At 36.5% G+C, this 12,500-nt stretch overlaps 1 protein-coding gene across 1 annotated transcript in view; it reads left to right on the top strand.

Moving 5' to 3' along the window:
- The window catches only part of LOC136850975 (uncharacterized), a 5,485-nt gene extending 29 nt beyond the window's left edge, over positions 1-5,456 (top strand). The window contains exons 1-3 of the mRNA XM_067124953.1: positions 1-1,040; positions 1,345-4,245; positions 5,287-5,456. The exon at positions 1-1,040 is cut by the window's left edge and continues 29 nt beyond it. Of these exons, the coding sequence (XP_066981054.1) occupies positions 1-1,040; positions 1,345-4,245; positions 5,287-5,456 (4,111 nt within the window). The remainder of the gene's footprint in view (positions 1,041-1,344; positions 4,246-5,286) is intronic.
- The last annotated feature ends 7,044 nt before the right edge of the window (positions 5,457-12,500 follow it).

The raw sequence follows: 12,500 nt of genomic DNA, 5'->3' as shown, positions 1-12,500 counted from the left end.
ACAACCATTTATAAATAGGGAAACGTTGGAGGTTGACATTGAATCATTAAAGAAAGATGAACTTTTATTAATAGCAGAATATGGTGGGCTAGATGTAAGTAGAGCTGATAGGAAGCAAGTAATCAAGTTGGTGGTTATGAAATATCTTTGTTTAGAGGCAGATTCTATTGATGAGGATAAACCAGTTCCAGATAGGAAGGATGAAGATCCTAAGCCAGTTCAAAGTAGGAGAGGTAGTAGAGGTAGCCGAAGTAGCCTTGTGGAGGGTGATAATGTTGATGATGATGATGAGGTCAGTGAGACTGGTAAAGATAGGGATGAAATAACTAAATTACAGTTGCAGATTAAGTTGAAGCAATTAGAAAATGAGGCTAAGGAGAAAGATAGAGAGGATAGAGAAAAGGAAAGGAAACATGAGGAGAGACAGAGAGAGCGCGAACTTAAACTAGCTCAATTGAAGTTTGGAGGTAGGAATAAGGGAAGTGATGAGTCTTTTGATTTGATCCACAATATTAAGTTAGTGCCTAAATTTAGTGAGAGAGTAGTCAGTAAGTTTTTTGCCAGCTTTGAAAAGGTGGCAAAACAGATGAAGTGGCCGGTAGAAAACTGGACTATAATGTTGCAGGTAGTGTTAGTTGGGAAGGCCCAGGCAGCATATTCAGCTTTGTCAGTTGAGGATAGCTCTAATTATGAATTAGTGAAAGATGTTATTTTGAAAGCATATGCATTAGTGCCTGAGGCCTATAGGCAGAAGTTTAGGGAGTTAAAGAAAGCAAGTAATGAGACTTATTCAGAGTTTGCTAGATGCAAAGAAAGGTTATTTGAAGACTGGTGTAATTCTAGGAAAGTAGGAAATATGCAGGATATGAGGGAGCTAATTTTGTTGGAGGAGTTTAAAAATTGTGTACCAAAAGATTTAAAAGCTCATTTAGAGGAAACTCAAGTAGAAACATTAAAAGTAGCCACTAGAACCTCAGATGAATATAGTTTGACCCATAAGAAAGTGTATGAAGGGGAGACAAGAGTTGAGGCAGGAAAAAGTAACATGTCCCTTCCTAGGCATTTTAAGCCTTCGTCTCCTCGTAGATATTTTAAACCTCCCTCTCCCAATAGTTATAATTTTTTATAGGAGAAGTAACCTACCCCCTAGGGAGATAGTATGTTATGGGTGTGGTATGAAGGGTCACATTATGGCTAGGTGTTATAAGTTAAAAGGTAATCCTCCTAGTAAGAAAACGATGTTAGTTGGGGCAGATAAGGGTATTAAGCTTAGAAAAGCGAGAGAGATAAAGGATAGGGAGTTATTGAAGGATTTCGGTCCTTATGTATCCCATGGTACGGTAGATTTTATGAATAAGCCAGGTAGTGAGGAGGAAGTAGTAATTTTAAGGGATACTGGTGCAGCTCAGACATTATTGTTAGAATCTGTGGTACCCCCAGGTGTTGAGATTTGTGAAAATGAAGTAGTATTATTAGGTGGCTTTCCTGATAGTGTTGTGTCTTGCCCATTGATTACTGTTAAACTTAAGTGTAGTATAATAGAGGGTGAGGTAAAAGTGGCAGTGGTTAAGAATTTACCTATTGTGGGAATAGGATTAGTGTTAGGTAATGATTTAGCCAAAGGTAAGGTGGGAACTGATCCCTTATTAATTTGTAACCCAGTAGACAGTGAGTTTGAGAAACCCTTAGACTTTGTAGATCTTCCAGTTAGTGCTGTTACCAGAGCTCAGTCGAAGGAGTTAAAAGCTGAGGAGGAGTGTGAGATAGGAAAGTTTTTTGAGGACCAGGGGAATGGCAAAAATGAGTTAGAATTAAATGGTGGAGAAGTAGTATCTAGTATGGAGGCCGATGAATGGTCTAGGGAGTCTTTAGTTAGAGAGCAGAAAGGTGACCCTGAGGTTAGTCGTTTGAGAGAAATAGCAGAGAGAGGAGGTAAGGAAGGAGATTTGTATTACTTGAAGGAGGATATACTGTTTAGGAAATGTAGTTCTGGAGAGTGGAGGAGAGTTGACCAGATAGTAGTGCCTGAGAAATTTAGAAGTCATATAATGAGAAGGGGACATGAAGATATATTTGCAGGACATGTAGGTATAAGCAAAACTTTAGAGCGTATCAGGCGTAATTTTTATTGGACAAAAATGAAGAAAGACATTGCTAGGTTCTGTAAATCATGCCACATATGTCAGTTGACTGGTAAACCCAATGAAATAGTGCCCAAAGCTCCACTAATACCTGTTCCTTCTATTGGTGAACCTTTCCAGCACATCTTGATAGATGTGGTTGGCCCGCTACCAAGAGCCAGTGCTGGCAAAGAATTCATTTTAACTAAATTGGAAAGAGTTTCGAGATATCCAGAAGCCATTCCATTGAAATCAATTAAGGCTCCCGTAATTGTTAAATGTCTGGTAGATTTCTTTTCACGTTATGGTCTGCCTAAAACCATCCAATCAGATCAAGGCAGTAATTTCATGTCTAAATATTTCAAGGATCAGATGAAGCAGTTAGGAATCAAACATATAGTCTCTACAACCTACCATCCAGAAAGCCAAGGAGCCATTGAAAGGTTCCATCAGACTTTGAAAAGCATGATTAAGAAATATTGTATAGATAATCATAGTTCTTGGGTAACAGATCTACTATACTTATTATTCGCTGTTCGATCAATGCCTAATGACTCTCTAGGTTTCTCTTCCTTTGAGTTAATTTTTGGACACCATGTAAGGGGCCCATTAGAGGTGCTTAGAGATAGTTGGGAAAGTGAGGAACCAAATTCCAATATTTTAGAATGGGTGTCAAATTCCAGAAGTAGACTTTTTGCAGCTTGGGAATTAGCTAAGGATACTATAGTTAAGTCACAAAGAAAAATGAAAGAGGTGTTTGATGTGAAAACCAAGTGTAGGACATTTAAAGAGGGAGACAAAGTCTTAATATTATTATCTTTAGTTGAGAATCAATTGCAAGCTAAGTTTGTGGGTCCTTATGAAATTGAGAAGAAAATTAACGACTCTAATTATGTGGTTAACACACCTGATAGGAAAAAGAAACAGTGGGTTTGCCATATTAATATGCTTAAATTATATTGTGAAAGGAAAGTAGAGCCTAGTATGTTAGTTCAGAAGGAAGCGGAAGAGAGTGGTGAGGAATTTGTGGAAATAGGATGGACTAGTAGTAATTTAGAAATATTAAAAAATCTGAAGACTAAATTATCACATTTGTCAGAGGCTCATAGAGTACAGTTAGTAGATTTAATTTTATCCTATGAAGATATGTTTAAAGATGTTCCTGGGAGGACTCATTTGATAGAACATGATGTAGAAGTTGAGGGTGCATCACCTATTAAACAGTACCCGTACAGATTAAATCCCTATAAGAGTGGCATTGTAGAAAAAGAAGTAGAATATATGTTGCAGCATAATTTAATTAGACCTAGTTATAGTCCATGGAGTTCTCCAGTGGTTTTAGTGCCTAAAGAAAATAATCAGTTTCGACTCTGTTTCGACTATCGAAAAGTCAATAATATTACAAAAACTGATACCTATCCTTTGCCCAGAGTTGATGATTGTATAGATAGAGTAGGTATGGCCAAATTCATCTCTAAATTCGATCTATTGAAAGGATATTGGCAGGTGCCACTAACTGAAAGGGCCAAAGCTATATCTGCCTTTGTGACACCCAATGGCTTGTATGAATGTGATGTTATGCCATTTGGCATGAAGAACGCCGCATCCACATTTCAGCGGTTAATGAATCATGTCACTAGAAATATCAGAAACTGCGTTGTGTACATCGATGACGTAGTTCTCTATAGTAATACGTGGACTGAACATATGCAACAGATTAAAGAATTTTTTGAAGCTATTCGAAATGCTAATTTAGTTATTAATCTGAGTAAATCTGATTTTGGCCATGCTAAAGTCACTTATCTAGGGCACGAGGTAGGCTATGGTAACATACGCCCTAAACATAGCAATGTGGAGGCAGTTATGAGTTTTCCAGTGCCAAAAACTAGGAAAAATGTTATGCAGTTCTTAGGGTTAGCTGGGTATTACCGAAGATTTGTGTCAAACTTTTCTGATATAGCTCAACCACTGACCAATCTATTAAAGAAGGACGTTGCTTTTAGCTGGAATGATTCATGCCAGGATGCTTTCAATAAATTGAAATCTATTCTAGTTAGTGATCCCGTATTGAAGTCTCCTGATTTTTCACAACCATTTAAATTAGCTGTGGACGCATCTGATGTGGGTATAGGTGCAGTATTAATTCAGGATAAAAATAGTAGTCTACATCCTGTAGCCTACTTTTCGAAGAAGTTGAATCCTCATCAGCGGAAATACTCAACGATAGAGAAAGAGGCTTTAGCTTTAATTTTAGCTTTAAATCATTTTGATATTTATTTGTCCTCCAATGTAGGCAATATTGTAATTTTCACAGACCATAACCCATTAACTTTTTTAAGTCGTTTTAAAAATAAAAATCAGAGGTTAACTCGTTGGAGTTTGATTCTTCAGGGATATAGTTTGGAAATTAAACACATCAAAGGTAAAGAGAATGTAATACCTGATGTTTTATCGTGGGCGCATGAATAGATTTTTGATGTTCTGGAAGTCTTATTGGTCGGTTGAATCGTGGTTACCCCGTCTAGCCTACCAATGGGACTTTTAGTAATTATTATATTAGAATAGGTATTTTATTTTTAAAGAAAAGAAATTGTTTTTCTTTTCTTTTCTTAAGGGGCGGGGGGGTGTTACGAACCCATGAGTTCGTATTTATACATATATTTATATATGTTGTTTGTTTTCCTGAATTGGTATTATCTGCCTTTAAGGGTTTATTTGTTGTCACTCGTCAACGATAGTTGGTTGTTTATCAGTTGTTGACATCCGTATATTTGTTGCTGCAGTGGTTACTTAGCTGCTTTACTTTCATAATCATGGCAGTTTAACCCTTTTGACTAATTGTTCATTGATGGCCGTAAATTATTTATTAATATTTATTATTCTCGTTTAGTTGTTCTCTCGTATAATTGGCTGGTTAAGACTGATACTTATTTCTCCTCTTTGGTGGTTGGCTGATGGGCAACCGAGTTGATGAGTGGCCTGGAACTGCAGTCGGATGGCGAAGTCACCTACTTACTCCCGTGAGGAGAACCTGACTGGATTTGAGAGAAGTCACCTACTTACTCCCGTGAGGAGAACCTGACTGGATTTGAGCGAAGTCACCTACTTACTCCCGTGAGGAGAACTTGACTGGATTTGAGAGAAGTCACCTACTTACTCCCGTGAGGAGAACTTGACTTGGATTTGTATCTTGGACGCAGTGCGGACTTTGAAGGCTGTGATTTTGGTGGATCCCTCGTGGTGGCCCCGAACTGGATCCTGCCCTTGCTGGAAGTTGTTCCTGAGTTTCCTCTGATTATGAAGGTGGCTTCCCGTCGTAATTGCCATACGACGTAAAAACATCCCGACAGAGCTCGCTATCGAACTACCGAAGACCCAGTAATAGAAGATCTTGGACCTATCCATCATCATCCAGATATCTGAAGACCATGTGACAGAAGATCCTGGACCCATCCATCGTCATCCGGATACCTTATCTATCTAAGGTCCTGTATCGTCTTACCAGCCAAAGTTAATTTTTATTGTTATTATTATTATTATTATTATTATTATTATTATTATTATTATTATTATTATTATTATTATTATTATTATAATTTATTTTTATAGTTATTTATTCTTATTATCCTTCACTTCTTTCTTGACGTAGCCCTGGGATCCCAATTGAACCCATAAAATCCATTCAACATCTTTGGGTTTTGAATTAAATAATTTTTGTTACTGCCTTCGAGGCTGATACGTAACAAGAACCTTCTGGTCACATTTCACCAGATAAATATGCAATTGTAATAGCCAAAATGCTCTCTCAATTTCTCGAATTCTACACACTTTTAGGATATGCTTGTCACTACAAACCCTTAGATTCAAATGCAAGAAATGTGAGGTCGGCAACAAGACCTCGTTTTGATGCTCGGGACACAAGTTCTAATCCTGCTACTGAAATCAGAATATATATATATATATATATATATATATATATATATATATATATATATATATATATATATATATATATATATATATATATACATACATAATAGCTGACCAACCCGGCACTGCCTGGGAGAACTCTGAAGTATTCAGAAAAATTTTCATAAAACTCTTTTGAATTGTTTTTCATTTAAAGTATGTGTACAATCATTGAAAAAATGCTTTTCATTCCTGTAATTAATAATTCTGTCTTGAATTCATTGTTTTAAAATAAACATATATATATATATATATATATATATATATATATATATATATATATATATATATATATATATATATATATTGTTATGGACGTCTATGGGCTCCACACAGGTTCAACAAATAAAGTAAGAATGGATCTGGAAAGACCAGCAGGAATCGAGACAGCAGCCGGGAAAGGGGTTCAACAAAACCAACAAAATTATCTCAATGCTAGTTTAATATACAAATTTACATATTTACAAATGAGTCAGGCTTGGAGCAAAAAAGTAATTAGATTACAAAAATCAATGAAACATTCACCAAAGAAGTCAGTGATGTATCACGGATGTAGGAAAATAACAGTGAACATTTAAATTTAGTTTAACGACACTATAGCCACATCAAAAACAAAACATCAGACAGCACAAATAGATATACAAACAGCACTAAACAATAGAATAAGTATTGATATAACAAACTTCATAAATAACACATGAAATAATCAAGCAGCATAAATAATAAAATAAGATAAGTATCCGAAGAATAATTGCACATTAACAAATCAACCTCATGTGGTACAAAATCACAACAGACAATCTACACAGATGTTGAGATCCCATCAAAGGTTGAATAGGACGAACACCATTGTACACTGCCATACGATCATCGAAAACCGCCCCATGATGGCCAACAGGAACATCTCCAAAAAAAGCAGATGATCGATAGAGTCAAAGCAACAGCAAGACTGCTGTCAAACAGGAACAACACTGCTCCACTGATGGACAAGGTTCACCCATTACCATCATCCTCGAACTGCAGAGGGCCACAGGTAGCGAATACCTGCACTTCCAAAATACTTGAAGCTGCTATGCTGTCGAGAACTAGACTCGCTGCTATCCCAAACCTCACTAAAGCTAACGAAACTTTAAGTGGCAGACATCACCTGCTTACAAAAAAAAAAAAAAAAAAAAAAAAACAAGCACCTCAGCAAGGGAACAATCTGAGAGCTATTGCTCCAAACAAAAATATAAGCACTGAACTCACAATATATATATATATATATATATATATATATATATATATATATATATATATATATATATATATATATATATATATATATATATATATATATATATATATATATATATATATATATATATATATATATATAAGAGAATCCCACAGGAAAATGACAGGCAGAAATTGTGGACCAAGATCTTTCACGTTTATTAACGCATCGTCTGGGCACAAATGAGACACAGATGAAAAGAAGGTTACAAAGTAAACAAAAAGGACAAGTATACCAGATGGCCAATTGTCAAAGGGTAATAAGCAGAAAGATAATCCAGGATAATCCGTAATCAAGTAGTCACAAACTACAACCAAAGACCTAACTACAAGAGATACGAAAGTTTAGCCATACACAATCCAAAAACACGTATAAAATTGAATAACAGATGGTTAACTGCCAAGGGGTAATAAGCAAAAGGGTAATCCAGGAAAATCCGGGGTCACGCAGTCACAAACTAAAATCATATACTTAACCATAAGAAATACAGAATCTTACCTATTCAAATAAGACAATAATATCCCCCACTTTCTGAAAAATGTAGAAATCATCAATAGGATAAAAAAAAACGAAAATGGCGTACGGGTTCCTGTTAGTTTATCATGTTCAGGTCACTTTGTCTCTAATTTCTCATTTCTCGTCTGTTTCCCGGCCCTTCATTCGATGCTCATCTGCAGATTAGCAGGGAGAAGGAAAAATCCGTTTCGCTGCTGCGAAATTCTGTTGCAGAGACGAGGATCTGCTAATGACGCAGATGATTAACTCGAAACGAAAAGGATTTCTGCTTCGTTCCAAGGCTCTCGCCGGGAAAAAGGTGTGTTTTTGTGGTTACTACCCAGAGAACGTCATATTTTATGATATGATATTCTTTATTGCCCAACTGTGTATTGCTTTATTAATATTAGCTGAAAAAAAAACCCATGAGAGGAGAACATTCTCTTAATCATAATGATTGATTTATGATGAGTCAGAAATTAACTTTAAGGTGATCGATAACTGAGTCTGTCGTAACTAGATTTTGCACGGTGACGTCTTGGGTTATGTTCTGAACGCTAGCCTTCCTCTCTTTAGTTCTTCATGATGTTCGCTGTCAGAGATCGGAATGACCGGCACCGTTTGTTTTCCATTATCATTATTTACCTTTTTATATATCTGTTGGTTTGTCTATCATCCTTTCCATTTGTATTTCTAAAAAGAATGACCCTAGAGGAGTCTTTGCCATTGAAGCTGGCCCCAGCTGTTCGGAAAACGTATCAAGCAAGGTTGTTTTGTTCATATATACAAAAAAATAAATTTGGAATTGATTACTTTACAGAAAAAATCTGTTCACGAGACCTTTCTGAATAGTATTTATCAGGAGGTAATACAATAAGAAACATGAATCGAGACGAATTTATTTTAAAGAAAAAGAAGTAAAAAATTATGTAACTAGCCAAATTGTGGACTCACTGGTGTATAAATATCAGGAATGACTGGGAAGACTTGAAAACCGTTCAGTTCAGGACCACAAACACTCGTTCGTGGCATAAATGATTCAGCAAGGGCATCACGCACGGTGCTTTAAATATGCATACGAGTCTAAAATAATGATTTAACTGCATGTCACTCAGGCCTCAGGAGGGGAGAGACCGGATGGTTTTTCTAATCGAATGAGACGCAGATGGAATTTCCTCCTCCAATTAGATGTGTAGGGAAATAAAAGGAGCTTCGACTATGCTTTGACGCATTTAATTGAACGAACACGAGGTTCAACGTTGTGAACATGAAGGAAATGGCTCCTTTGTCATCATTCATCCTTACTCGTATTCTTTAGGGGGAGCGTTGCGTACATAAATACTTAAGATATCGTGGTTTTCCGTGATTATTTTTATAATATTCAGTTGAAGAAATAGGCACCTATTCAGACTATAGGCAAGGGCATTGCTTCTGACTTGCCAAACTACCACGTATACCACCAATATCCTTAAGTGAAATGGGAAAATAATTTTGTTTATAATAATACACTACGTAATTTTCATGTAAGAAAGATTTCTCTGAACTGGCTATAATTAAAATGGTGCCACAAGACATCCGAAAATGGTGCTTATTACCAAAAAGTAATGGAAAGTTCATCCTCAAGGGATTGCAGCCAATCTTTCGCTGGGATGAAAAGAACGTCTAAATTCGGAGGAAGAATCCCGTTTTGTCGTCTGAATTCGTCTTTTTTCGATCATTTACTTTCTTTCCCTCGTGTGTGGACGCTGACGGAAACGTATACAGTACTTCCAAAAATGCCTTTCCTTTCATGAACAAAGGTTCTTCATTTAATTGGCATTAGTTCTTCCGTGGCTCAGAAACAGAAAATTTACAACCTGCGTAAAGGCGCCAGATATCTGAGGGAAGGAATGGTTTTCCGCTTATGATATCAACAATAACTTATACTTTCATCAAGTTACATTTTTTACCAGTCTCTTCATTTGATGTTGCTTTAGCTGTTTGTTTACCTTCTCCATTCTGTGATTACTTAGCCTTCTGCCTTCTCTCTCTCTTTCTTTCTCTTCTTTGAAATCGCGTTTTAGTTCAAGGGAAACTAATCCCGGAATTTCAAAAGCATGGCTAAAACGGGACATAACTTTAATTCAGTTAGCACTAGAACTTTTGCTTTGCCTGACTGCCACATTAGCCACTTTATTCAGAAAATGACAATTGATGTAAGAGATTGCTCACATTGCAGGTTCTTTGCATGTAGAAAAAGCTCATGCATACATGCACAGTGGTTTGTATAAGTTTTTAAGAACTTTTACAAACATATAATTAATATTGTGGTTGGATGAATAAATTCTTTTCATCCAGAGTAACGAATATTTTCTTTGCAGAAAAGTATTTTCTTCCTGAAATGTGCAGTAATCAAACTTACAAAACCATCTAAACATAAGTAGTGTTCCTCTGAAGCCGTCCACTCCGTAAAGTGAAATACAATCTGTTGAAATCTGCCATATAATTTTTTTTTTTTATTTCGGAAGCATTCTTTGAGAAACCCGATTCCCCCAACCAACCCCGCTTCCCCCCTAACCCTGCCCCGCCCCCGCCGGCCACCCTCTTACTCTCTGTGTGCTAGTTACTTGTTATGGATGCTAGAATTACCAGAATCTTTCCCACTAGATCCTCATGCTAGGAGAGAAGTACGGTAAGCCATCTGAACCTTTAGCAGCGTCTCAGAATTTAGATTTTTCCTAATCATATTCGAGGAGGTTTTATTCTTCGCTGTGTCTCGAAACACTGGGAACTGAATCGCCGAGCGTGACCGCAATGAATAAATTCTTTGGAAGCTTCCCATTCTATTATTCATTAGCAATTTCAACCGCCTTCATGGCTGCATAGATGGCTACGTCTAGACACCAGACGATGCAGGGCACTTTGTGTTGATGTCTTTGGGGGTTTGGGCTTCGATATTATAGTTGTAAGTGGTTTTAAGTTGCTATATTTCTCCAGATTCTGGCTGTGAGAAATATAATTGGATGTGTCCTAATTTTCCATACCACCTCAGCTTTAAAAATCTGGATCTTTCTTCGTAAAATTTTCCATCTGAAGCTTTGCCTCCTCTGCATTTCGTGAATATCTCCTCAACCTGAGTATTTTTTTCTTTATTAGTGATCAGAGCTATTATTACCGAACTAATGTGGAACAGTGTTCACAGCGGAGGAAATTCCGGCTGCAATTGAGGAGAATGATGGTCGTCATGTGTAAATGACTGAGAAGCACAACGAATTTCTCTTCCTTTGATGTCACTCACTATTGGTACTATTTTATTCATCATGAACTTCAAAAATAATAACTCCCCCACATTCGAAAATCCTTTGGGGTATTACTTATATATAAGAGGTAACTCATAACCACGCAGAACCTGTTACATTCAAGCTTTCAACGTGTGCATTTTCTTTAGGCGGTTAAAGTCTTTTCTGGAGTTCTACAGATCTTTAACACTCCCGTGTAACTTGACTGCCATCATGAATTATTCATTACGATAGCAGCAGTATTCCTCTTCCTCCTTCAGCACTTTCCCTAACCTTTTGAGTTTAAGTAAATTTCCAAGGGCTCTACATCAAAACTCTTGAGGCTTTAAATTGTACCCAGATAACTGGTTTTAAGGGCACTGGGTCTCCTCTTGAAGGAACAATTCTCTCGAAGTTATGATCGCATAAATCTCCCGATGGCCTCTCAATTTCCCCTTCGGAATTTTTACATCGAACGAAGGACTTCTTCCTTCGGCCCCCCAAATCTTGTCTATGACTGTTGTTGTTATGCTTTTATTCAAAATTTATTCATCATTTTTCCCTCGCCATATAGGACTCATATGTAAAGCAAAGCAAAGTAACATTTATAAATGGATATAACTATGACTAAGAGTTTCACTTGCCTTCTTTGTCGGATTCTGCTTGAATCATGATGTCATCATCGAAAGTATGTTTTAAGTTGTACGTAATTTTCCCTCCGTATGGAATAAATAGATAACTAGAAAACTACTTTTGCGTTTGTGTTTGGTACCTAATTGGTAGCAATGGCAGCCCCCTTCTTTGAATATGAAAGACAATAGACTTACTACCAACATCAAACATTTCCCTTAGTTATTCAAAAGGTTGCTAGTTTCGACGCAATAAACAGTTGTAATAGGACTTTTTTAAAATAAATTAGAAATCATGCTTCTGGTGATCTTTGTAGACGTGGTAAACAGCGACAGTTGCGGATATTGCAAAAAATGCTCTACAAAATTAGCTATAACGTTCTCGAAATCAGTGAGAGAGAGAGAGAGAGAGAGAGAGAGAGAGAGAGAGAGAGAGAGAGAGAGAGAGATTCTCTAGCGATTAGGAATGATCACAGACGTCCATAAGCCGGAAGCTGATTCACAATAAAAAAAAAAAAAGCAAATGAGTTCTTGCATAGAGACACCTTTTCAAAAACGTCTGTCACCTCTGAACCATCATGTTAATTCCTTTTTAGAAACTTACTATTCTCTTAATCTGATATTGCACACCTTAATTTGCTACAGAACTGAAAGGACTATGAAGAAAGTTTGCTTTTGACATATACATACATATATATATATATATATATATATATATATATATATATATATATATATATATATATATATATAT

This window comes from Macrobrachium rosenbergii, chromosome 23 (assembly GCF_040412425.1).
Source record: "Macrobrachium rosenbergii isolate ZJJX-2024 chromosome 23, ASM4041242v1, whole genome shotgun sequence".
NCBI classification, from domain to species: domain Eukaryota; kingdom Metazoa; phylum Arthropoda; class Malacostraca; order Decapoda; family Palaemonidae; genus Macrobrachium; species Macrobrachium rosenbergii.
Note: the sequence above shows the minus strand (reverse complement) of the source record. Positions and strands in the feature narration are given on the sequence as shown.